The sequence below is a fragment of the Lepidochelys olivacea genome (assembly GCF_965140295.1).
Source record: "Lepidochelys olivacea isolate rLepOli2 genome assembly, chromosome: 9".
Taxonomy (NCBI): Eukaryota; Metazoa; Chordata; order Testudines; family Cheloniidae; genus Lepidochelys; species Lepidochelys olivacea.
Genome location: NC_140419.1, coordinates 32,813,307 through 32,840,693, shown reverse-complemented (window position 1 = coordinate 32,840,693; position 27,387 = coordinate 32,813,307). Strand labels below are relative to the sequence as shown.

Below are 27,387 nucleotides of genomic sequence, written 5' to 3'. Positions count from 1 at the left end.
CTGCATCCACAAAAACAACAAGGAGTCCGGTGGCACCTTAAAAACTAACAGATTCATTTGAGCATAAATTTTTGTGGGTAAAACTGCCACTTCTTCAGATGCATGGAGTGAAAATTACAGATGCAGACATAAATATACTGACACATGAAGAGAGTTACCTTACAAGTGGAGAACCAGTGTTGACAGGGCCAATTCGATCAGGGTGGATGTAGTCCACTCCCAATAATAGATGAGGAGGTGTCAATTCCAGGAGAGGCAAAACTGCTTCTGTAATGAGCCAGCCACTCCCAGTCCCTATTCAAGCCCAAATTAATGGTGTTAAATTTGCAAATGAATTTTAGTTCTGCTGTTTCTCTTTGAAGTCTGTTTCTGAAGTTTTTTTGTTCAAGTATAGCTACTTTCAAATCTGTTATAGAATGTCCAGGAAGATTAAAATGTTCTCCTACTGACTTTTGTATGTTACCATTCCTGATGTCCGATTTGTGTCCATTTATTCTTTTACGTAGGGACTGTCCGGTTTGGCCAATGAACATGGCAAAGGGGCATTGCTGGCATATATAACGTTAGTAGACATGCAGGTGAATGAGCCTCTGATGGTGTGGCTGATGTTGTTGGGTCCTCTGATGGTGTCGCTAGAGTAGATATGGGGATAGAGTAGGCCACGAGGTTTGCTACAGGGATTGATTCCTGGGTTAGGGTTTCTGTGGTGTGGTGTGTAGTTGCTGGTAAGTATTTGCTTCAGGTTGGGGGGCTGTCTGTAAGCGAGGACTGGCCTGTCTCCCAAGGTCTGGGAGAGTGAGGGATTATTTTCCAGGATAGGTTGTAGATCGTTGATAATGTGCTGGAGAGGTTTTAGCTGGGGGTTGTACGTGATGGCCAGTGGTGTTCTGTTATTTTCCTTGTGGGGCCTGTCCTGTAGTAGGTGATTTCTGGGTACCCGTCTCTCTCTGTCAGTCTGTTTCCTCACTTCCCCAGGTGGGTATTGTAGTTTTAAGAATGCTTGATAAAGATCTTATAGGTATTTGTCTCCGTCTGAGGGATTGGAGCAAATTCGGTTGTATCTTAGGGCTTGGCTGTAGACAATGGATTCTGTGATGTGTCCTGGATGGAAGCTGGAGGCATGTAGGTAAGTATAGCGGTCAGTAGGTTTCCAGTATAGGGTGGTGTTTGGACCCTGTCCTACAGTTCCTTTGAATCTATGGGTAGGACTGGAGCTCCCCTTGCTTTGCCTGAGCGCCAGGAGCATGAGCGTCACATCAGTCAAAGCCACCTCCTATATTGCATAATTAACACAGTTATGCCGTTTATGCATATCAAATAGGCTAAAGGCACCTAGCAACCACCCCTTCAAGCAGCCGTGCTGGGGAAGGGAAAAGAGAGGGGTGAAAGAGAGAAGTATTGCTGAATGGAGCTACAGTAACCCACACTGACGATCAAGGAATGACATTCTGACACTGCTGTGTCATGTGTCTTGATATTGTTCAGCATGTGATGAGGCTGAATTCCAGTACAGCAATGTCTTAACAGAAACACAATGCCAGGATGTAACACTGTGATTATTGTGTTGCTCTCTGTGACTCCATTTGATGATGAAATGGCTCACCAGCTTTTCAGGGTATCACTCACTAAATCAACTTCACCTCTGGCCTAATCAAACTGAGAATGCTTATTGCCTCCCACTAAAAAACAAGACAAGCAAAAAGTACCTCGGAGGCTGTGCATAGTTCCCACCATACAACCCCTCGTGGGTCTGTAGACATGCAGATAGTATAAATGGTGTGGCTTTCTGATCATGTAGCTGCCCACTGTTCACAGGGACTCCAGTTCTACCCGCACATTAGGGCACTTGTGTAGAAATCGGCCTCTCTGTACTTCTCCCTGGTCCCTCATCTCTCCTCCAGATGGCATGACTCTGGTTTTCTGGTCCACAGTTACACAATGCCCCCTTTCTGAATGGAGGAGTAGCCATGAATAAGATTTCAACTCTCCCTGGGGCAGAATCAAATTCCAGTGGGAAAATCCAATACAAATAGTGCAGATTGCCTCGGGTCAGACTGAGAGCTCCATCCACCTCATATAACTCTACAAAGCAGGGTAACTTCTGTGGACTTGGTGAGTCAACAAGAGAGACAGTGCCACTTTGGCTCCATTCTTCCTTCTTTGCTTACTGGCCAAATCTGGCTGATAGTTGTGCTCTCATCTCCCTCCTGCCTCTCAGCAAAGGGGATGATTTGGCCCCATGTCTCTAAATGAGAATAGTTAGTAGCAAGGAAAAGGAAGGGTATTTCATCTACTGCCTACCTTTTATAAACAATGACCTGGCCTAGCTATATTAGGGGATGGATATAGATAGATGATATATCTCACATTGGCAGGAGCTGAGGTTTATAGGGGGTTGAAAAACTGACGAAGAGAGGAACGTTGTATCTAAAGCTGAAGGAGTAATAGCCTTCCCACTGCTCATACTGAAACTGCCTGTGCATGTGTTTAATTGTACCACTCACAAATTCCTTCGTGTGTCCCAAATGAGCTATGATTTCAGTTATCCTTTCCTGAGGGACCTCTGTTTTGGCTTAGAGTGACTCCCTCAGCCAACAGTAGAACTCTGGTACTAATAGCAACCACAATCTTGAACAACTGTCAATTGGATTTTGCACCAAGACCATGTCTATCCTAAAAAGAAAAAGAAGAAAGATTCTCATCAGTTCAAAAAGGCATAGAAAAAGCTCAAGTGACTTTTGGCACTTTTACCACTCTGCTAGTTAAACCTGCTAGATAACAGGTATAACTAATACAGGGGTAAAAATGGGTCTGGTTGTGGGAGCCTTATCTATACTAAGGCTTCCACCCGCACTAATGATGGTAACACCTTGGCAGTGTAGACGAAGAGTGATTTCCTCCTCTCAAGGAAATCAACTTACCAGAAAGCCAGTAGAACTCATTTGGAATCCTACTTTGCCTGCCCTACAATATGAGTGATACAGATCTGGCAATAGGAGGATTGCAGTTATATCCATAGGGCATGGTCAGTTTGTCCTATATCTAGAAGTGTTCTTAATTCAGAGTTATGTGCTGCAACTAACTAATGCTGACTCCTTAATTCTCCCCAACATGAATGCAGAATACAACAGAATATTCAAGCAAGGCTCACTCGCTGGTGCGTTGCTTACAAGGGACCTGGAAGGGGGAACTGGATCTGTTTTCTTTTGTGTTTTGTAATGAATTTTAAAGAAAACCTGAAAGGTATCATTTTGTTGTTGCTTTTTGAACCTTAAAATATCAGGAAAATTGAATGTTTTCTTTCCTGTTTTTGCAAGGAAACTACTTAGATGACTCAGAGATGTGGGTTTAAGAGTGTTCTCTGCTGTTAATTGAAGGGATGAGAATGGCAGAGGTGACATCTTACTGTTGATAGTGGGGGGGTATGTATTTGAATCCACTCCCTGCAAAAACTATATATATATAAAATCCCTGGCAGAAATCGAAGGGGGGCACGTGACCCCCTCATGCCCTCCTACACGCATTGCCTCTGGGGGGGCGGTGCATCCCTATTAAGGAAAGGATTTCTCCCAAATGGTTAAGTCAAATAAATGTTAATAGTTAATCACTTTTCACTTTCCTGGTTTCTCCTGATGTGCTATACCTTCTGTTCCTCAGTTCTTCATAATCTTTCAGGAAAACAAGGTAGATAAGACCTGAATTTCTAATGTGAAAGAAAAAATAAAGCAGAAAGAAATATTTTTTTAAAAACAAAACCTCTCAGGCTTTCTTTATACATTATATAAAAAGCAGAAATGGCACAAATCCATATTTTTCCTTTTCAGATCATATTTTAAAAGTTTACATACAGAAAGATATTTAAGCAACAGAAATAATTCAATTGTGTGCCAAACCTGTTATATGGATATTACATAGATGCATATCTATCGAATGTCATCTATAAGCATAATTCTACCATGTTTGCTACTGATACCTTCAGATACATTTTGTGGCTTGATGTAATTAACTGTAGGAGATTAAAATGTACTTACTCCTATGCATTTCATTATTGCCATTGTCTAGTAAACATATATGTTTGATTGCCATAGGCTGGGACTAATGGTTATATGGCTCCTGAAATCCTGAAGGAAGAGAATTACTCCTACCCTGTGGACTGGTTTGCTATGGGATGTAGTATTTATGAGATGGTTGCGGGTCGAACTCCATTCAAGGATTTCAAAGAAAAGGTCAATAAGGATGACGTGAAAAAAAGAACCTTGGAAGATGAGGTGAAATTTGAGCATGCCAACTTCACGGAGGAAACAAAAGATATTTGCAGGCTGTTCTTGGCTAAGAAATCAGAGCACCGTTTAGGAAGCAGGTATGGCTTATTTCCCATGTTTAAGCCTAGATCAATTATGCAATCATTATTTCATACAAATAGAGGCCAAATCCTAAAGTTTCTGCAAAGACCTCAATCTTCCTTTCCATTTCCATGAATGGAAGTGATCTTGCTCTAGCAGATCTCTCTTGGGAGAGCATGGAAATGGAGGAATGTTGCCTCTGTGGCGTCAATCCCCATTACCTCCCCAGAAATCCATAGTAGCTCCTCTTTTGGAGCTTTGTAGGGTTTTGAGGAAGGGGAGGAACCACCTCCATAATATTCTCTTCCCCCTAGACAGTGAATATTCTAGTATATATCTGCATCTAAGATAATGCTACTTGATTGCAGAATGCTTGGTCTATGTCAGCACAACTCTTGTAGAAACTGTGCTATCAGGGTTACAAAGCAGCAGCATGAAGGGACAACCCCTAATAAGCCTGCAGGTATCAGGGTTGGAAGACTGAACCATTTGTTTCCTACAACAGGTATCCTAAACCTTCTCACTGACAGGCCAATGTAATGGAAACCCACAGAATTTCCTGGTCCTCTTGCCATCATCCCAAGGCTATTTGGAAGGGAGAGTACACTTGGACTTATGTCCTTATTAGGCAAAAATTCCATTTGCGGCCTTAATGGGAGTTTTGCCTTTGAAAGGACTGCTGGATTTGGCCCTGAGTCAGCAATTCTAAAGATTCTTTGAATAATAAGGTAATTGGAAAGCTAAACATTATAGTATTTAACTTTTCAAATACCTTTGTAGTGATACATGGTGAAAGATTCAACAGCAGTACTGTCAAGACAGAATAAATACAAGACAATCTATAGGACAAGTAAGTACACTGTAATAAGATATAAAGGAAATTGGTGGTAGCTAAATTTAGAACACATAGTAACTTTCATCAAACATGATTGTAAATTTATCTACCAATTCAAGTCAAGTTTTCCAATATAACGTGATTGAGAACCTACCAAAAAGTAGGTGAACAGACCCATTTAATTCAGTCATTTCACATTTTATGTATATACTACGCAATAATACAGAGAAATCTTCCCTTGAAATTACTGGGAGTCTTTTCTGTATAAAGATTGCACATTTTTCCTTAAAACTTTTATTATAGCACGGTGTGTTGTGAAGGGTATGGTAAGTAACAGTTTATGAAGCTAGAAAATATGGTCTCTATCACTTGTTCAGCAATAAAATATAGTATTCAGTAACCAGTACAGTAAAATTTGTGAAACATATGGTAATTAGAATAAATTAGTGGTTTCTATTTTGTAAAACTTGTTATTTGCCAACAGCCCAGAGTCCTCTCTATGCAGTATTCAGTGTTAATCTGAATGCCACATTGTGACACTGATAATGCTTGCAGTGAATATAAAACTCCTGTTTGCAATGGAGGGGCTTAATGTGAAGATGTATAATTAATCTTATTTATTAATTAATTTAAATGATAAATAAATAAATTATTAAATTAATATTATTAATAATAATATTAATGTCATACTGCATTTACAAAGAACCTAAAGATATTTGAAAACACATTGAAGAATGGCATAGAAGATCATATAACAGTGTTTTATATCTAATGTACAAGTGAAGACTTGTATTTGATTTTTTCAAGGATTTAGCAGGGAAGTGTGTATCATTTTATCACATGAATCTTCTCTCCAGCAGGGCAAGTATAATAGCTACACAGCTTTTTGACAGAAGAATGTCCAAAATACACATCCTTGCATACCAATATGATATGGTCATGGGTTGATCAGCCACATACTGTATTTCTGTGGGGATTTCAAATGTGAACAGAGGCTGTGATTCCCCGTTTTTTGTCGTTATAAGGAAGCTGACAATTCTAACACTGAATGAAAACTGTAGATACTATTTAGCAACAAATTATCTTACAACACAGCTGACCGAAATTGCCTAGTTTATCACAATAATAGTAATACTCTTCACTTAGAGCATTCCATCTGAAATTCAGTGTGCTTTACATACATTTAGACTCACAACACCCGTGTGAAGTAAGCTTTATCACCCTCACTTAAAAGTTGGGGAAACTGAGGCTTTGAGAGTCTGAGTGAGTTGTTCAAGGTCATACAGCAAGTCTGTGGAAGAGCTAGGAATAGACTGCTCTTCTAATGGAACCACAATCCTAGTCATGTGCTTTCCCCACAAAACCATCTCTCTGCCTACTTAATGTTACATTAGCCCTTAGTGGTGCGTGGGAGAAGCACCTCAAGACAATTATTTGTGCTGAGGTTTTTCATTCTGCCGCTTTGATTTTTCAAAATATGCTGCCTCTACTTTCTTTGCTGTTTGGTGCCACTTCACATTTTTGGGGGACTGGGAAAAGGATCCCACTTCTCCCCACCAAAATTTCTACCAGCCCAACAAGTAGAACTACAGATGGAGCAATTTACCCTGTGTTTTATGACAAGATAATGTCCCATTTTTTCTTACCCTCCCTTCAACACACAGTTTAATGAGAAATGGGCAAGGGGAAGTCCAGCCTTTCTGTACATGATGTTAAAAAAAAATCCCTGTCTCTGCCTATTACACTGGAGATATTGTTCAAGAACAGCTCATCCTTATGTAAAGATTAGCTTTGTAATTCTGCTAAGGTCAATCAGACCTTGGGTTATCTACATAAGTGCCTGTTGCATAAGTTAAAGCTGTTCAAGGGCAGCTTTAATTTGCATACCTGACCTTTTGAAAATGTTCTAAATTTTGTACCCAAGACTCAGAGTTTTTGGCTTATTCTGGAGAGATTAGCACCTTTCTCTCCACTCTCTGATTCCACTCCCTCTTGTTTGGAACTTGCTCACCCCTCTCCCATGCTGTCCCATGGAACAATGAAATAGTTCATTGAGGAATGTTAACTTGAGAGAAGTTAGACAGGCTCATTCACTTTTTCTGTCACCGTTTTGTAAACATCAGATTCACATGGGAAGGGGTCATGGCTAGGTAGAAGAAGCACCGTATTAGTAGGTGCTTTTAGATGGCATTCCTGTAGCTTCATATTTTTAAAAAAATAAAAATTTATTCCTGATGGTATCAAAAGAAAATATATTACATCAAGAGGGGGAAACACTGCAGTAATCCATTGTGGAGCCTACACCAAGTTCTGTTGCTTTTAATAGCATATTATAGAAAAGCAAAATAAAATAAAGTCTGCATGAATATGCTGAGTATGAAATCACCCAGTAACTCTATAGGGTGACTGACAGAGCTGCTAGAGTCACAAATCTGTGAGTTCTCATTATCTGATCTGCAGCTCTAATGCACTTCAGGCTAATAAAGACGGTCAGCAATTGACTTCAGGCTCCACAGCTGTACCGGTGTTTATGTGTCACTAACTGAGCTAGCTAGGTTTTGCAAGACCATATGTAAAAATAACATAAGCTCTGTTGATCTAATCTGTGTTTTCCTACTGTGCTCATCACTGTAGTATACATCTCCCTTGCCACTTCTTGATGGGTAACACCATCTCTGTGTACCTTTGAGGCCCATCTGGCTGCCTCTGATGCTTCTCAGGCTATGGCTATGCTCCCTTGATCACATTTTTTTACAAGACTGTGGCCTCTGGAGACATGCTTACATGAATTAGGCTGCCAGGAAGTGAAGCTAAAGTGCAGTTTTCTGAGCAGGAGTGGGCAGTTAGGGAATGGGAAGCAGTGCAAAGGGAATTAAGGATGCTGTTCAAGCTGAAGGGTCTGTTATTGTGCATGGCAGAGCAGAACTTTCTGTGGTCACATCTGCATCTGGTCACTAAGTAATGGTGCTTTTACACATTAATGAAGATGATTGGCTTTAACAGAAATTTGCATTATCTCTTTCTTTTAACCTTGTTGTAGGGAATCATATCCATAGAACATCCTGTTCTTCAGTATTATCCCATAGTGCACTGTGAATGTGTGAAAGCGTGGTCTTTATTTAGTATATGACTTTGTAAAAAAGTGTGATCAGAAAACTTCAACCCATTAACAACACTGCTATTTACTGAGGCCAAGGAATAGAGACAAATCTGTTTTCCTGGTATTGTCACAATAGCTTGGTTCTTCATACTCCTTTAACTCATGTAGGGCCCAGTCCAAGCTGTTTCATCCATATATACAGGAAAAGAACTACTCAGTTTTTCTCCCTGTTCATAGCTTCTTCAAAATTCAGGGCAGGTCTACACATTAAACCCTGCACTGCTGTAGCACTTCAATGAAGATGCTACCTATGCCAACTGGAGGGCTTCTGAGGTGACTATAGTTAATCCACCTCCCCTAGAAGCTATAGCTATGTCAATGGGAAAACGTATCACTGTCAACAGCAGAGGTTAGGTCAATTTAACTGTCACTAATGGGTGTGGATTTTTCACACCCCTGAGCGACATAGTTATACCAACCTAATTTCGTAATACAGACCTGGCCTCAAAGGTTATCTTTGCACATTCTTGACAGCTAAAGTTTCAAAAGTGGCACATTCTAGGACAGGGCCTACATCAAGGATCATAGTATATTTTGATTGTACCCCTAAGACTCAGATTATTCCTGTCCTGGGGGGTCATCTTGGGATCTGAATGTGGGCCCACATTGCAATAGTTCATGTGTTCCTGATTCTCCTTCAAGAAAAGAGAACCTTAATTCAGCCCATTGCATGGACTGCAGTTATTCTTTCCAAGATACACTTATTTTGAAAAAGTCTAAAAAACGTTTGATTCATTTTATTTTTAATTCTTGGGTGAGTTTTATTAATGTTTATATTCATAGTAGTAAGGGCCTAGGATAGTTTTAGCTATAGAGGGTCATTGGGTGCGAAGGTGCTAGGAAATGTGCTTGCATTCCTTTGCTAGCATACCAATCTCTGGATCTGATCCTGCAATTTGAGTAGACCCATTGAGCTAAGTGGGGCTACTTATGTGAATTAGAAATACTCATGAGAATAATGGCTTTTGTATTGGGCTTTGTGTGATTTTTCTGTTTGCGCGCACTGTGGACCAATACACATTTCAGATGAGACCACAAACATCAGTTTTACTTGTCACCAGTTTCACTCTGAAACCACTGTTTCCAGAGTTGACAGCTGAGTGCATTACCCATTGAACCACCTACTACAGTTTCCTGGAATTCTTATTCTACCTAAACTAAAGCAAATTATCTGGGCTTTTGTTGTTAACAATAGTCCTAATATTTCCCCCTCCTTAGCTTCAGTTCCACTGAAAACCTGACTTTCCTAGCTGAAAAGTACAAAATATCTTGATCCCATTATGCACCTAACAACCCTTGGCTTTTGAAAGACTATACAAAGGGATGGTTTAATGAAACCCATTTAAAATTAAAATAGACCCAAGTTGTGCAATTAAACTTTCCCAAAATCTAGGAGTGTCCACATGTGGAGCTATAATTCAGCTTTGGGGCTCTCTCAGTTGTGTATATATATAGTTCACCTTCATGAGCTAGCTAGCACATCACAATTTTGACTGACAATCTCTTGCTTTATTGCAGGAGCAGTGACGATGATCCAAGAAAACATGCTTTCTTCAAAACAATTAACTTCCATAGGCTGGAGGCAGGCCTCATAGACCCCCCTTTTGTGCCAGATCCATCAGTTGTCTATGCCAAAGATGTTGCAGACATTGCTGACTTCTCTGAAATCAGGGGGATTGAGTTTGATGACAAAGATAAGCAATTCTTCAAGAAATTTGCGACAGGTGCTGTCCCTATACCGTGGCAGGAAGAAATTATCGAAACCGGACTGTTCGAAGAACTGAATGATCCTAACAGAGTAGCTACTGGGGGATGTGCAAACAGAGGTGAAGCCAAGTCAGGAGTTTGTTTGTTGTTATAAATATCACATCATTAACAAAAAGGGTGAAAATGCACCACAGAACTTTCCAGATTCTAACAGTGTTTCAAAAACTCAGCTAAGCTGTTTAACAAGAACCGATCAACCTAAAATATGACATCAACAGGACAAGTAGGAGCATAAGCTGAGTGGATATTCTACTACTTTGTTCTAGCAACAGAGATAATCTGTTTATTGTGTTGGAAGTTATCAAGATGAAGAATCAAGTTTATTTTAGTGTAACCCCTCTGCCCATCAGAGTTGGCAGCAACAAGGGCCGGGTTCAGTATCTAGGGGTTCCATTCCAATAACACAATGCAAAACCGGCTCAAGCCCCCACCCAGCGACCTGGGACAATTATATACCACCCCCACTGGGCGCCTCTAAGAGGCGATACTTCTCCTCTCGCAAGCACAGAGTCTGAGTGTAGCAAAAGCCTTTTAATAACAGAGAGAAACAATGTGGCATTATGTTGAGGAAACACCACCACCAGGATTCATAACACAACCCATGAGCAAAAACCCACCCCAAGCAAATTGGGCCTTTGGTTCTTGAGTCCAGCAACCCAAAAGTCCCCCAAAGTCCAACAACCCCAAAGTCTCTGTCCCTGGTCAGTGCAGCCCCAGCGTTCAAAAGTTTATCTGCAGAGTTTTACCTCTCAACCTGGGTGGAAATGGGGGGGTTAAGGGGCACCTTATGTGGTCCAAAGCCAATTGCCCAACCTCTCCATGGGGCTCAGCCCTGCTCTGCTCCACCAGCCATCCCACGAGTCGCTCTGTTCTGGCAGCCACTCCGCTCCACCAACCATCCCATGAGCTGCTCCAGCCATCTTGCAAACTGCTCCGCAATATAGCTTCAGCCCCCCCCCCCCACTTAACACAACGCTCAGTGATTTCAGCTCTTAGTAATTTTAGCTCTTTAGTGATTTCAGCTTGTAGTAAGGGAGCCTCAGTGCTGGTACACCATTGGCCCAAAATGATTTCAGCTTAGCAGCCTGTAACTAAACTCCTGTTAGAATCAAAACTAGCTCTGATATTCCACAGTAGAGAGAGAAGATAGTGCAATTGACATGTTGGACCCTCACCGGGGGGGGGGGGGAACCTATACTACCAGACATTAATACCTACCCCCAGCTTTTCTCCCCTCACTAGGTTTTGAAACCCATGACCCTTGCCTAGCGAGTGCTGCTTAGTTGATGGTGAGTCCCTCCATCATAACAAAAGGCCAAGTACAGTTCCACTGTCCTCGATTCACATAATCAGGATAATAACAGTTTATTCCTGCCCCAATAACAGAGAAACTAGGGCTCCTACAGCAGCCAAAGTGACCATCTAGGCAGGGTGGGTGTGCCTATGCAAATGAGATCAGCCCCTGAAATTCTTTTACACAACCCACCTCTACTCGCCACCAGATGTCAGGGTAGAGTTCATCCTGACTCTGCTTACATCAGGAAACATAGAAGGATAGCACTCCATCACTCTGTGTATGTGAACTATGAAAGCAATAACAGGGTGAGGAGGCACTTGTTCTGAAAATGAATGAGCCTGCCATTATAATACACTCATTTTCTTTCTTGATCTCTCTCCCCCCACCCTTTTCTTAATTCAAATGTTTCTGGTTGTTCTAAAGTTTTCAATAAAGGCTTTTAAATGATGAAGTAATACTCTCAGTAATTAGATAATGAATTTGGACTTCATGCATCACAGCAAATTTAAGAGTCTTTTGGCTATCTAGATTTCTCAGTTCACCTTAGTCACTGAATGATTCAGTAGTAATATGTCCAAGTTCTCATTAATGTAAAAAGTTCAGCAGGAATAAGGACGGAAAGAATAGGTCAAATTCTCCTCTATCTTAACTTAATCAGTCTGAGAGTGAACTAGTGAATTTGAGAAAAGAAATTGACTTAATATTGTGTAAGCTTATGCTTTTGAGTAGTTATATTACAGCTTATATGAAGAAATTGATGTTTGATTGTGAATGTACTGTACATTCATTTTTTTTGTTACCAAGTTCAACTTTCTAGCAGGTTTCCTGATATACATGTCTATATTTGGTTTAAACTGTAGTTTAAATTAAACTACAAATAAATCACACCAGTTTGTAACTGGCCTTTAAAAAGAGAAGTTTCTAAATATAATACCAATGTTAATTCAATCAGCCACAAAAATAAAATACATTGCACTATTTTTATAAGTGATATGGAAAAATGATGTATGTAAGTTGATATAGTCTAAATGTACAGTTTAACCAGTTCTTGAACAAAACTTTATATATTTCTGTTTATTTCTAGTTTTGAACACCCTAAATTAATTCGAGACTCAATTCTGCAAAAACTCTATAACAGATTTAATGACTATTCATACGTTAGTAAGTACTATACTATGTACTAACTACTAGCAGAATTAGGCCCTTTAGTCCGCCCAACTTCTGCCGATTTCAATGGAAACTGATGGTATTCAGCTCCTTACAGCATTGGGCCATTAACACCCACTCCTGCATTCCTTACACAGGCAAATCTTCTACTGAACTCAAAGGTTTGCCTCTGTAGAAACTACAGGATTAGACCTCTACATCTGATACACAAAGGAATTGGTAAAGATACTCTGTATCTATAACCACCTATAATGTACACTATTTGGGTTTCAATAACATTAATAAACTATTAACAGAATAGCTTTGCTCATGCCAAATAATGTAGCTATCAAACCGTAAGTTTCAGATATTAAAAAAATATTATCTAACATCACAGGTAAACAAATAAATTTGCTAATATGGTTCCTAACTTTTGTACAGAGATGATTAAATATAAAAGGAGTGGTTTCTTTTTCTTCTTTTAAAAATACTTCTCCAATTCTCTTCTTTCTTATTCTGCAAGTTAATATGAAAGATGTTATACAATATCTGTTGGATAATTCTGTTCATGAATGCTATTAGGGAATCTCTTAAAGAGAATCAAAACAAAACAATAAACAACCACCACCTCACTGTAGGGGTAAAGGAGTACGCTGGCCATCCTATCAAATTATTGTAACTTTGCTATCGGCCAAATTTGGGCTTGGGCTGTTCATATGGCAGCAAGGATGGTCTTAAAAAGGTATTGAAAAATGGATAGACTTGGAGATGAAGGATGAACTTGTGGTTCTAAAACAGGATGAGGAGAGAAGGGATTCCTGGCTCTGTCCCTGACTTCCAGTGTTTTCATTTCTCTCTGCCTCAGTTTCCACCTCTGTAAAATACCCTACTTTACAGGAGGGTTGTGAGGCTAAAATCATAATCTTTGTAAAGCACTTTGAGATCCTCAAATGGAAGTTGCTAAAGAATTGCAAAGCATTATTGTATGTGCACACCAAAACCCTATGTAGTTAGGAGGGGAAATGAATGGCAGAAACTTGTGGACAGATCCACAGAAATTGCATTTCAGAGGTCCTCTGTAGCTAGAGCCACTGAGAGGCATTGCAGAGTAGGTTGTAAGTGCTCTGGCACATGCACAGTCTGACTCAGCTTCATAACCCCATTCCAGGCAGATTACTCCTGGTGTAGATTAATCCTGCTCCTGGCAGGGTAAAACACAGCAAGGACTGAGAATCGGGGTGGAAAGCAGCCAGAATATGGGCTCACATAATGCTACTTTTGTAGTATAAACATGTTCCCATTAGGAGGGAACTGATGTATGCATAGAACCATAATTTAACCCCTAAGGTAAAAGCACATTTCACCTAAGATTACTTTGCAAAACACAGCCCTTCAATACCTAAATGGTAGAGTTTAGGACAAAGTTTCTCTCATCACAGGCCCACAATATTATATGATTGTGGTTCTAAAAAGATCTATTATGCCAGTAAATCCCTAAAGGCTGTGCATTAGTAGGCCATCAGTGAATGCCTTAAATGGGCTTTGTAAGCCACTCAAAGGAATGCATCAATAATCTACTGATGCACATCCTGGCATGGCATTTTGCTGAGAGCACAGAAGAGTAGTTTTACAATTCAATTTCTAAAATCTGTTAGTGCAGGGATTTGGACAGCAGGTGTTTCCATGATGAAGAGAAGAGAAAGAAAAGAAACAGAAAAAAAGCTTGAAAATGCATTTTCTTTATTATTTTTAATATCCACTTTGTAAAATGTATTATTTAAATGATTTAGTGAAATATTTGGGTCCCTTCTCCTGCCCTTGCCATTAACCTTGATGTACTTTCAACAACAGTTTGGTGGTGGCTTAAAGGCCATTTTTAACATCTTGCTTTGTATTATAAAAAGCAAGGCCCCAATATTGCAAAGACTTATGCATGTGATAACCAGTACATGTTGAAGCCAATGACACTACTCACATAGATAAAGTTAATCACCAGCCTAATCTGCCCAATCAGGGCATAATTTAGAAATCACATTGACCAGTTCCCCAATTCAGTTTTTGTAATAGAAAGTAGGATTTGAAGTACTCAGAGAAGAATGACGGGCTGTCCAAGTGATATATAAGCTAGTGGGGCAAAGGAAAAGTGTATAATTTGAAACTACCTCTCCTTCCCCTTTTGTCCCTGACAGCTCAGTGACCTCTCTTCCCTGCCTCTTTTGCAGGCAACTATAAACTATATTAAATTAGTACTTGTGGCACCTTAGAGTCTAACTAATTTATTTGAGCATAAGCTTTTGTGAGCTAGAGCTCACTTCATCGGATGCATCCGATGAAGTGACCTGTAGCTCACGAAAGCTTATGCTCAAATAAATTTGTTAGTCTCTAAGGTGCCACAAGTCCTCCTTTTCTTTTTGTATATTAAAGTGTTAATCTCATTTAAAAGACTGAATTAAGAGCCCAAATGCAATAAACACTACCTGTGAAGGGCTACTAACTGTCTTGGGCACGCCACAGTGATTTCTCTTCCAGGACTCTTCCATGTGTTTCCTGAGAAGAGAAATAATGCTCCCTTTCGCAGCCTGACTGCTACTCTCAGAGGTGCTAGACAGTGGCAGGGCAGCTTTAACTGCACCAAGCTGAGTTGGGAGCTGGTGAGAGCTCCCAAACCAACCTTTTAAGTAAGATTATCATCTAAATTTACATTTAAGAAAGGCAGCTACAATTGTGGGGCAAGGAAAGGGAGAGGCTGCTTTTATACCTGATGCCTATAATGAAGTCAATATTTATAGAGATTATTTAATTGTGGTGATGAAGTCTCAGCTGTGCACCATAAGGAATGTTGCATTAGTACAAAGGCCCAACTGACCAATCAGAATCTGGCTTCAGGGAAGCAGTTCAACTTGCTATTCTATATACCTATGGAATTTCCTTACTCCATATCAAGAACATATTTTTGTCAGAATAGTCAGTTTTGTACAAAATCAAAAGTTTCCTAGTGAATCTAACTCTTCTCAGGATCATCTTCCCCCACCTTCACAAACAAATTTCAGCACAGGAGCAAGAAACAGTAAGTAAAATGGGAGTGGGATGAGATTTCCCTTGGATGTCTAATTATGGCTGAAGGAGGGGTTGTGCAGTACAGCTATAATAAATTATTTCTCATCTGAACACTACTATTTTAAGAATACAAAATTTTTAATAGTGATCTTCAAAATAATGTACTTTTACTGTTTAAATATCCAAATAGATCTGATTTTTCATATCCAGAGGTAAAAGTGAGGTGAATAACTGAACTCTTGTCATTCATTTTAAAGATTACCACTGATCCTCTGAAGCTAGGAAAGTCTATTGTATCTTTATCTGCTATCATAACAATTTAATAGCAAAATGTTTCAATGGCTGGAGTCCACTGATACAATAAACGGTTGTAAAAACTAATTTGTGATTGTGCACAGTAGTCGTTTGTTAATGTATACATAGTAAATTTAAGATTTAAGATATCTAAAGACTTTTTTTTTCTAAAAAAGGTACAAAAATCACTCCCCTCCCCCCCATGTTGAAAAAAGCATCATTGGTAGATGGGCAACTTGTATCCCACATTTTTAAGACAAAACTAGTGCTGCTTCACCAAATTTGGAAATTTTAGATATGGGGAAATTTCTGCCCCATTTTTGTACTAGAAAAGTTAACTGGCCCATAACTGAAATATTATGGCTAAAGACCACCTAGGATCACTTCAATTGATAGGCATCATTTGAAATGCTGCACTCTGATGGTTTTAAGGTGCTCACTTCATAGGCATGTTAAAAATTAAAAAGACATTAGGTGAATGTAACTTCTTTTAAACATGACTTTGGTTATTAATTGTTTTACATTATTGAAAAGAACTTTAAAAATCTAGATCTAATCATCTCTCATTTAAAAAAAATAAAATGAGAAGTTGAAAGGTGCTCAGGAAAATTTGGCTTGTTTTTCAACTGCCTTGCGCTGTGTTTAATTATTTAAAGCTGTGCAAAATGAGTGTGAAAATATTAGCATTTTCTCAGTAGCATTTTACATTTTGTGTAATTTGTACACCTGTACAAAATGTATGGCTGTGCAAAATCAGGTCTTCCATTTGGTGAATAAGTCATCAGCCCAAAAATTTTGGGTTCCTGTGCACTATGGAAATTGCGGGTGGGGGTTTGTTCCCTCTACCTTCCTTAAACTAGGCAGTGATTATTTCATCTCTTCCCTATTGCATGACAGTGAGGATAATCTAGTCCATCATTTATTTTGCCACATTTAGGAAGCTGTTGCCCTGTGTTCTCTCAAAACTTTGCAGCTACCAGTCTCTGTTACTGTGTTTCACATACAACAGCATGGTCCTACAGTCTTTGGTCGAAACAGTTTAGATAAATGAAGGTTTTCATTATTATTTTAAAAACAATTCTATTCCTGTTAATTTTAACAGACATTTTTCCTTATCAAACCTATATTTTGGCCTATATGGCCTGATCAAGTCACTACTACAGCAGTTTCACTTTAGAGAGTGAAAAGATGTCACAATGCTGAGTCACATATTTTATTACATTCACATCCTGTAGCATGAGAATTCCTTATGATGGAATGTTGTTACAATGAATGCCAAAGAGATGATTCTGGCTTTTTCACTTGTCATAACTTGTAGCCCAGCTAACAATAGTAGTGTAACAGTTTTAAAAAACAGCTGTTGAAAGGAGCTGTTCAGTTATACTGTATTTGCTTTGCAAGACTGCATGCAAACTTGACATAAGATATGCTAGACATGTCACCTGACTGAGTCACTAAGGTGAAAGATTCACCATATGTAACGGTAGATTTACTTTATGCCTTCCTTCCTGCCTGCTTTCCCACCAGCAGACATGCTCACATGAGAGCATAAACTATGCTTCTGGTAAGCCTAGATATTTTAAAGACAACTGAAAAGCCCTTTAAACCAGAATTAAACTGCTTTAACTACAGTAATAGTCTTAATTCTTTATTTTATGTTATACTATGAAGACATAACATTTACTTAACTATATGGGGTAAATTGTTCCAGTATGCTGGATTCCTCAGTCGGGGGCAGTGCAGAGGCCATCACTGCAAAGATTACTTTTGAAGACGTTGGGCCTGATTCTGATTTCACAATTATGCTAATTAGGAGTAACTCAGTGAAATCACTGGACTACACCAGTGCAAAACTGATGCAGTTGGGGCAAAAGAAGTGAAGGGTGGGTATTTTTAAAGAATAGGACGATAGAAGGAGTGGAAGGGGAGAGGAGAGAAGAGGATGGAAATGATGGAGACAAAAAGCAGGCGAACAACTGTAGCTGTCATGGTGAGCTCAGACCATTAAAAGAAATTGGCATGAGTGTTAGTCATTAATGGTAATGGAGACATTTCTTGATTCCAAGGGGGGAGAGAGAGAGAGAGAGAGCAAAGCAGAACAAATGAGAAAGTAGCACAAACAATATCAGATGGTGCAATCACTAAGGAACTCCTGATCGTGCACTTTCCTGGTGTGGAGCTGACTGAGGACTGGAACTTCTCGGGGGCTGTCTATAGCCCACAATAAGAAGTACTGTGCTGGCTCCTAGAAATGGGGAGGGACTGTGCTGGTCAATGAGGGTTGAAGATAGCGAACAGCCGATGCTATCTCTCTCCTCCTGTTCCCCTTTCCTAACTGGAAGCTGGCAGAAGACTAGAGATTACTCAGGGCTGTCTAATGCTCACTGCAGGAAATGCTGAATTAGGCTGTCTACACTACTGCCTACGTCGTTGGCAAAACTTGTGTCACCCAAGGGTGTGAGTATTCCACCCCCCTGAGTGACATAAGTTACACCAACATAAGCGCTAGTGTGCAGTGCCGGGTTTACAATGGCACCAGTGGTTCCATGGAGCTGGGCCCATGCTCAGAAGGGGCCTGGGCCTGCTCTGCTTGTACTGTGCCCTGAGACCCCTCCAGCCCCCGCCCCACCACCACTTGCTCTTCTTGGCCTGCACACCAGCCGGCCGAGGGCTCCTCTCCACCCATTGCCCCACCCGCCGGCTTCTTGCCTGCAAGTTAAAGAAGTATGGATTGGATGAATGGACTATAAGGTCGATAGAAAGCTGGCTAGATCATCGGGCTCAACAGTGTATCACAGTACGCAGGTAGTGATAAACAGCTCGATGTCTGGTTGGCAGCTGGTATCAAGTGGCGTGCCCTAGGGGTCAGTCCTGGGCAGTGTTCCCGCTAATTTTTCCCACCTATGTGTGGAATTAATTTTGTTATGTGCACTAATATGGAGGTGATACGTGAGGGTTGGGATGCAGGAGTGTGAGGGCTCCGGCTGGGAGGGCAGGCTCTGGGGTAGGGCTGGGGATGAGGGTGTTTGGGGTGTAGGAGGGGGCTCCGGGGCTATGGCAAGGAGAGAGGGCTCCCCCCAGCTCTCTCTTCCCACAGCAACACCTGGGCTGTGAGGGAGAGGTGCCTCTCCCCTCTGCAGCAGCTCCAGGGTTGGGCCGCAGCTAGAGCTGGGCTGAGCCATACTGCTTCAGTATGGGTCCATGCCGGGCCAGGTCACTCTGGCCGCACCTGGGTTGGTGCCACCCCGGCCGCCCCTGGGGCTGGGCAGGGCCCGGCCACTCTGTCCGTGCTTGGGTCTGGGCCGGGCTGGGCCACTGCTGGGTCTGTCCAACCCTGAGCCACGCCTGAGTCCAGGTCCAGGCTGGTCCAGGCCACAGCTGGGACTGGGCCGGGCCACCCTGGCAGGGCCAGGCGCCCAGGCCTGGCTAGGTTGGGGCTGAGGGATGGGTGCCCCTCCCCCAGCTGGTCTCTGGCCACAGCAGGTCCTTGGGCGGATTCCCTGAGCACCTGCACGGAGCTAAATAGGCTGCTGCATGGCCACGCAGCTTACAGGGAACTTAAGTCCTGTGGTCAGTTTTGTTCAACATCTTCATTAATGATCTGGATGATGGGATGGATTGTACCCTCAGCAAGTTTGCGGACACTAAGTCGGGGGAAGAGGTAGATATGCTGGAGGTTAGGGATAGGATCCAGAGTGACCTGACATATTGGGCCAAAAGAAATCTGATGAGGCTCAACTAGGACAAGTGCAGAGTCCTGCATTTAGGATGTAAGAATCCTGTGTACTGCTACAGGCTGGGAACCGACTGGCTAAGCAGCAGTTCTGCAGAAAAGGACCTGGAGGTTACAGTGGATGAGAAGCTGGATATGAGTCAACAGTGTGCCTTTGTTGTCAAGAAGACCTTCTGGCCCTGCTAGTATGCACTGCACTATGTTGGCGGGACAGCTTCTCCCGCCAACATAGCTTATGTTACTTGGGGGAGTGGTGTTTTGCTTTGTTTTTTATGCTGACGGGAGAGCTCTCTCCCATCGGCATAAAGATCTTCACCATACACGCTGCAGTGGTGCAGCTGTAGCTGTACAGCTGTGTCACTGCAGCGCTTTAAGTGTAGACATGACCTTAGTTGCATGGAGAGCTGTGCTATAGGAGAGGGAGTTGGGGAGGCAGGGTAAGAAACAGTACTTTATTTCATGCTGTGTGAAGCAAAAATAATGGTCTTAAAAACTTAAAATCACATTTAGTGTTCTTGTCATCATCAGCTGAGGAAAGCAATTGAGGTTGACAAGCATGAGCAGACTCATTATTATCAATAATAGCAGCAGCAATAACACTAGGATCACCATGAAGAGGCATAATGTCCAGTCAGCAAAAATAATCTGTTTCTTTGTGATACGCTGGAGAGAGATGCCTGCTATACAAACTTAAATCTCTAAGCCAAAGAGAATTTTGCTGCCTTTCTCACAGAGTAACATCAATAAACAAGAGGGGAAAATTCTCCATTGAGGTTACACAGAAATGGGTCACTTGGCAAGACAGTGAGCTCAAAGATAGTGTTTGTGTATGACCAGAACACCAGCATAGGGTCTATACTTCCATCCTAATAATTCAAGAAAGGTGTATGAGACAAGAGTGAAAACATGCAATGAATCACTGTGGGAAGAGATGTTTCTCTCTTTGTCCCAGGATATTAGAAAGACAAGAGGGATGAAGGAATACCTTTTATTGGACCAGCTTCTGCTGACAAGAGAGACAAGCTTTCAAGCTACACAGGGCTCTTCTTCAGGTCTGGGAAAGGGACTCCGAGTGTCACAAGGTGGAACAGATTGTTTTACCATAAATATTTAACACATCTTGTAGAAGATCATTCAAAGTGAAGTGGCCTGTTGATACCTTTGCAGTCACAGGACTAAAAAGGGGGGTTAGTAAGTTACTGATTTTTGTAATAAGCCATAAACCCAGTGTCCTTATCAAGACCAAGATTTTTAGGGTCTAGCAAAGTTATGAATTTAAGCCCTCAAGCTCATCTTTTGAAGGTATTTTTCTATGGGAAGAAACAGATCTATGAATTATCCATCCAAATATTCAGGCAGCACAAGCAGTGGACTGCCATCCCAATCTTTGCTTTTCACGCATTGACCGTGTGGTGGAGCAACTGGCAGGGCAAGAAGATACATGCTGCTCAGAATTATATGTAAAGTGCTATTGATTATCAGTTGTACTTCAAGCCACAAAACATGCTGTTGTCTGAGGCAGAGACAAGCCTAATCTAGAATCTTTCTCTGTCAAATCAAGTGATGGGAAAGTGTCCTTGAACTTCTCCAATCAATAACGCTCGCTTTTGCTGGGTCCTATGTAAACCTCAACATCTTTTGTTCTCTCATCGTTCCTTAACAGAACTACATCAGAATGGTTACTCTATTGTCTGATGTGATTAAGAACATGATTATTGAAAGATGCTGGATAAAAGAACACTGTCTGGGAAGATTCAAACTTATTTAGGGGGCCCTCTGACTGAAGGACCCAACATTCAGGGTGTAACTTTATCTTTTACCTTACTCAAGACTCTTATGCTACGCCAGCTGTGGGACAGGGTGTGAAACAGAGAAATAGGTAATCTGCCCAGAACTTTGTGTATGAGAGAACTGTGGATCAAATTTTAAAACAATGGAAAGAAGGAAACTTTAATATTCCAATGGTCACAATGAAGGCTAAACATCTTGACTCCCTACAGGGTTCATCTTACTGTCATCAAAGAGCTTTCTTGTTACAAAAAATAGCTCCTTCTCATGTGGTAAACATCACACCAATACTGGTGAGTGTCACACTGTCTGGAGTGGCTCACAACTATGAGTCTCTATCTCAGGGCAGACTGTCAAAAAAAAAAGGGCAGATACCCCAAACTGGTGGTGTGTTCTATAATTAGATTTCACCAAGCCAACAACAAATGTGAACTCCTGGATCACTATACCAGTCTTACCATGAAGTCAAAGACATTTAAGACTTAGACTCTCTAGCCTATCTTGCTACCCAGACAAACTGAATTTTGTGGTAATTGTCACTGAAACAAAAAGTCACACCACATTAGGTTGGACCCAGTTGCAAGGGACTGGTCACTTATCCCAGAACAATTAGTACTCCAGATCTTACTCCAAAGACAAGCCTGGCAGCCAATTCTATAATAAATTAACTACAGGTTTATTAGCTAAGAAAAGGAAATAAGAATTATTAACAGGTGAGTCACAGTTTGTAATCCCAAATGGTGACAGTGATGTAATAAACCATCAGTTTCCCAAAAGTCTCTCAGAGTCCCCAGATTGTCTCCGGGGATCTCTGCTTTGCATCTAGTACACTTCCCTGTAAGAGTCCAAACAGTCCAGAGATGACGGATTTTTCCTTGAATCCATATTTAGTGCTTCGGATAGAACACAAGCTGACAGTGTTGCTACCTACATGGGCTTTTCCTTTGATGAGGTGAGTGAGGAATGCATTTTGACTCTCTCCGACTTGGGGTCGTCATACACAATGGCCATTTGCTTTGAAATTAGTACTTTTTCTGAAGACGTCTCCAAGTGGTCTCTTTCCCTGTTCTTTGTTTAAAACGCTTGGTGATGGCAGCATACTGTTCAAGGACAAGGCAAAGTTTGTACCTTGGGGAAGTTTTTAACCTAAGATCATAAGAATAAGAGTAGGGGGTCTTTCATGCAGGTCCCTACATCTGTACCCTGGAGTTCAGAGTGGGGAAGGAACCTTGACAACTCCTATCCTGGGACAATCTGACAAGTCATAGTCCTAATTCTATGACTCTCTTAAATAATTTTAAAACAGGATTTATGAGGCTTTAAATGTCTATTACAGTTGGGAAAGGCAACAAATGCATTAATTGTGTTGTATGAATGGACATTAATTGTCTTCTTCTCCATTGAGCTTCCTGTAAGGGAAAAAATAGCAATCCTCTTATAAAGGCTGTTATTTTAAATGAACAATGAAAAAGCTAACAATAGTAGAGAGGAAATGTTATTGAGCTTGATTAAGGAAAAAAATAAAAGAAGCTTGCAAATAATCCCTAATCTAAAGCAAACTAGGAAAACCATTTAGAGGCTTTTCTCTTATGTTTTTCTGTATATCAGATTATAATGAATGTTGCTACTAGTCCTCAGTTAAAAAAGGCAATGCAGAACTAACATAAGTGGTTTTTTTCACACCCTTGAGTAACATAAGTTTGCCAGCATAAGTGGTAGTGTAGACATGGCCTTTGAAAAACATCTAAATTCCCTGAAACCATCACATCAAAACTTAGAGGGGCTAATACAGCCCTTCATCCTGGTAAGGAAAATAAATTTTATGTATTTGTCTTTCTGATGAGACTTTAAATACCGTGGACTTGTTTCCTTAGTGTGTACATTAAAGACCCACTCTATAGCACTTCTGTGTAAATCTTGTGCTTTCCAAAGGCAAAATCATGTATTTTTCAGTCAAGAATATGTTTATTTCAAACTAAAGCAGCAAAGAGAGAAAGGCCCTTGTGATGTTGCACTCCACATGATTTTATGAAAATATGCTAATGAGTGGGAATATAATGTAACTGGAATATGCTTCATGCAAAAGGTCTCTTGTAAGGTATCATTACAAAGATTACAAATCTACTGAGTCTGGTCATCCTATTTGTATAAATGTATTATTCTTGTATCTGAAACTAGAAATATGAAATATAACTCTGAGGTTCTATTGTAATTATGCAAAGTGTGGGCTATTAATAGTGGTTTGGAATCTTGATGGCTCCCATCTACTAGGACAATTGGTTGTAAATGGCTCTGTTTACTTGCAAGCCTTCCTGTGAGTCAGACCAGGAAGAATGAAGGCTTGGGGTCTCACAGGACATGTGACCATGTCACCTGGTACTGGAATCCATCTTAAACCTGGTGCTTTTCCATTTAGAAGGAGGGGTGGGGACCCAGAGAGACAAAAGATTCCCGCCTTGTGCCAAAGCTATATAAGGGGGAGAAATAGAACAAAGGAGGTTCCAGTTATGAGAAATCCTCTAGTTACCACCTGAGCTGGAGCTAACAAGGACTGTACCGGGGAAAGGATTTGGCCCGGACTAGGAAGGAGTCCAGTCTGTGAAAGAAGCTTATTGGAACATCTCTGATTTTATCTCTAATCAGTTTCTTAATGTATTAGGCTTAGACTTGTGTGTTGTTTTATTTTGCTTGGTAACTTACTTTGTTCTGTCTGTTATTACTTGGAACCACTTAAATCCTACTTTTTATACTTAATAAAATCACTTTTGCTTATTAATTAACCCAGAGTAAGTAATTAATAGCTGGGGGTGCAAACAGCTGTGCATATCTCTCTATCAGTGTAATAGAGAGCGGACAATTTATTAGTTTACCCTGTATAAGCTTTATACAGAGTAAAAAGGATTCATTTGGGGTTTGGATCCCATTGGGAGCTGGGTGTCTGGGTACTAGAGACAGGAGCGCTTGCCATTTTGCTAAGCCATTTTCAGTTAAGTCTTCAGCTTTGGGGGTGTGGGTTAGACCCTGGGTCTGTGTTGCAGTAGATTAGCGTATCTGGCTCAACAAGACAAGGTTCTGAAGGCCCAAACTGGCAGAGAAAATAGTTTCAACACATCAGGTGACAGACCCAAGGGGGTGTCTGTGACCGAACCCGTCACAGCCCTGATCCAGCAAAGCACTAAACACCTGCTTAATTTTAAATGCATAAGTGGTCCCAGGGACTGCAAGTTTAAACTAAACATGATGTGGTTGGTTGGGACCAAACAGAGAGCAAATAAAAGGTTTCTTAGGCTTTGTCCACACTGACAAATGAACGACAAAACTGTTGTCGTTCAGAGGTGATAAAAGAACACACACCCTGAAAGACAAAAGTTTTTTTTGAGGAAAAGGGCAGGTGTGAACAGTGCTTCGTCCGCAGAAGTGCTTTCCTGCAGACAAAGATACCACCGCTTGTTGGAGATGGAAGTCTTCTGTTGGTGGGAGAGCTCTCCTGCCAACCAATGGCTGCTACACTGTGCGCCTTTTAGCGGCACAGCTGTAGTGGCACAGCTGTGTCGCTAAAAGCTGCATAGTGTAGACAAAGCCTCAGAAAGGAAGAGAAGTCCCTCACTCTGTAATATTTCTCATTTATACAGTCCCTTTTGCTACTTTTGTGATCTGCTTCTCCCTATCACTTACGAGGATGAATAAGATTTTAGTGCATTTAAAACCTTCCACATGCTCAGGAAGAAACAGTGTTAGGTCCTCAACTTCCACTGAAATTAATGGGAATTTTACATGAGTAAAGACTGCAGGATTTAGCCCATTCTAGTTTAGAAAGTGGCATGGTGATGCTCCTGAATTATTTAAACTCTCATCACTATTTTCCATGACTGTAACAATCACCAGATTTTTCTGGAGGTGTTCTAGGCCACCTTATTTCTACTTTACTCCCGAGAGTAGCTTTGAGATGCTATAAGTACATGTATTGCAAATACCAAATTCAAGATAAAGTATCTTCTTTATCACAAAAGCCTGTATGATCATGGGTTCATCCCTTTACATGTATGGTTCTGAGTGATCTTTTGAGGACTTTTTTAAAAGGCATTTCTGCTGCCTCAGAGTCACAGAGTCTTGTAATTATTTATTTCTGTGCTCAGTAGAAACCCCTCTTGGAAATTAGAAACGCTGATGAAATAGAAAACCATGTGTTAGGTATATCATTGTCTTTTGAAAACTCATTTATTTAGAATTGTATACACACTAAAAAAGGGTCACATATGTTCTAGCACAAATGTCAGCATGACTTCAGATGAGGAAATTCTTTGTATTTCCTGGATTTCAGCAGGACTTTCTAGAATATATAAAACAAAAATTAGGGAGAGGTATATTGATTAAAACATAATTTGCATAAAAACATAAATTAACAAAATAAAGAAAAAATTGCATAGGAACATCGGATCGTGAGATGAGTAACGTGAGAAGAATATTTTTTATTAAGATAAGTATTGTAAACTAACCTGGTAAGTCTTAAGAACTGACTATTATGTATGTTTCAGGAAATGGAAAGCAAATAGTCCAGAAGATGCAAACCATTTATATCACAATGAGATTTTGTTTTTTTCCAGTTATTGAAACAAAGCTACAATGTAAGGGACTCTGACTTTCTTCAGTGTTTACACATTCTAGATTGTCTTTTAATCTTAAAGAAAATTTCTTTATTATACAAGGTGGACAATATTTGAATAATCAAAAGACATTTGTTGTTTATTTCCAGGGTTTAGAATAATTTAAAATCTAATTAAATTAGTTTTCTCTTTGGCACTTAACACTGTAGTACCTAAAAATCCTCTTATTTCTATAATACAAGTAGTATTAAGAGTGTGTGGAATATAGAAAAAGACAGGTATTCATGTAGCTGAAGAAAAATGGTGAACTGATTTCAAGAATTAAAACTTGCCTTGTCAGGAATGCAGTATAAATATATATTCCATTTCTTTTTTTAAAAACTGCAATAGAAATGGAATTGCATATTTTTTCTACATATTTTACTTGTAATGTAATAAATCTGCCCACTAAAGTTTTATTAAGAGATTATCCCAGGAAACCTGAGAGATAGATATGATCTATTTGGAAGTATCTGCAGTTCTAGATAAATGCCATGCAGCAAACAGAGATGAACTTAAATTGAGATGAGTGGATCAAGATATTGTTTCCTAAAGTTCAGAGGCAAGGTTTTTAATTAGAGTTCTGTTATCCTTTCTAATATAGAAATTAGGCCAATGTGGAAGTTTAGATTCAGGTCTGAACTTTCTTAAAGTACAGAGGTTTTCAGATCCATGATCTGAATTACTGATTGTTCGTTGTATATCAGCAGCAATTTTTAATTTACAGAAGTACAATGAATCTTCTTAAATCCATTTCAAGGACTTATTTATATATCTAGAAAGTGTACAGTGAGAAGGTTAGACTCATATCTATGCAGTGTTATTCTATCATTTGAATTCTTAAGGGTAATGAATGGGGTATCTTCTTGTGATATGAGGGTTTGAAACTGAAAAGCATAGCAAAGGGTTTTTTAAAATATAGTATACTCTACTTAATTTGAGTATGCCATAGTTGCCTTACCTGGAATTCACCCAGGGAACTGATTTAACTCTAATGAGAATGAGTGCTGCTTAATTATTAACAATTAAAAAGAATTCCACTCTCCTCAAGATCCTTCTCAACCAAAATTAATAATTGCTTGAGGGACAAATGGGGATAGTTGCATTTTGTTGTCGAGTTTAAGACAGATATTTCCTTGTACAGGTTTTTGGAGCTTATAATGGACTTAGGAACACTTCTTCATAGCATATAGAGCAGTAAGGACATGAGCTCTCTGCCTCCTGTGCTTGTCCATGCCCTATTTTTGGATCATACCACCCTGTTTTAGGTCTGCCTGCCTCTAGTCTTCTGCCATGGCTGCACAGCCAGTAAGAGCTATTCTCC

The 27,387-nt window shown here is 40.3% G+C and overlaps 1 protein-coding gene across 1 annotated transcript in view; it reads left to right on the top strand.

The window, feature by feature from the left end:
* GRK7 (G protein-coupled receptor kinase 7) overlaps positions 1 to 12,156 on the top strand; it is a 29,295-nt gene extending 17,139 nt beyond the window's left edge. Inside the window, exons 3-4 of the mRNA XM_084639017.1 lie at positions 4,089 to 4,360; positions 9,857 to 12,156. Coding sequence (XP_084495143.1) covers positions 4,089 to 4,360; positions 9,857 to 10,199 — 615 coding nt within the window. The 3' untranslated portion in view covers positions 10,200 to 12,156. The remainder of the gene's footprint in view (positions 1 to 4,088; positions 4,361 to 9,856) is intronic.
* Positions 12,157 to 27,387: the final 15,231 nt, after the last annotated feature.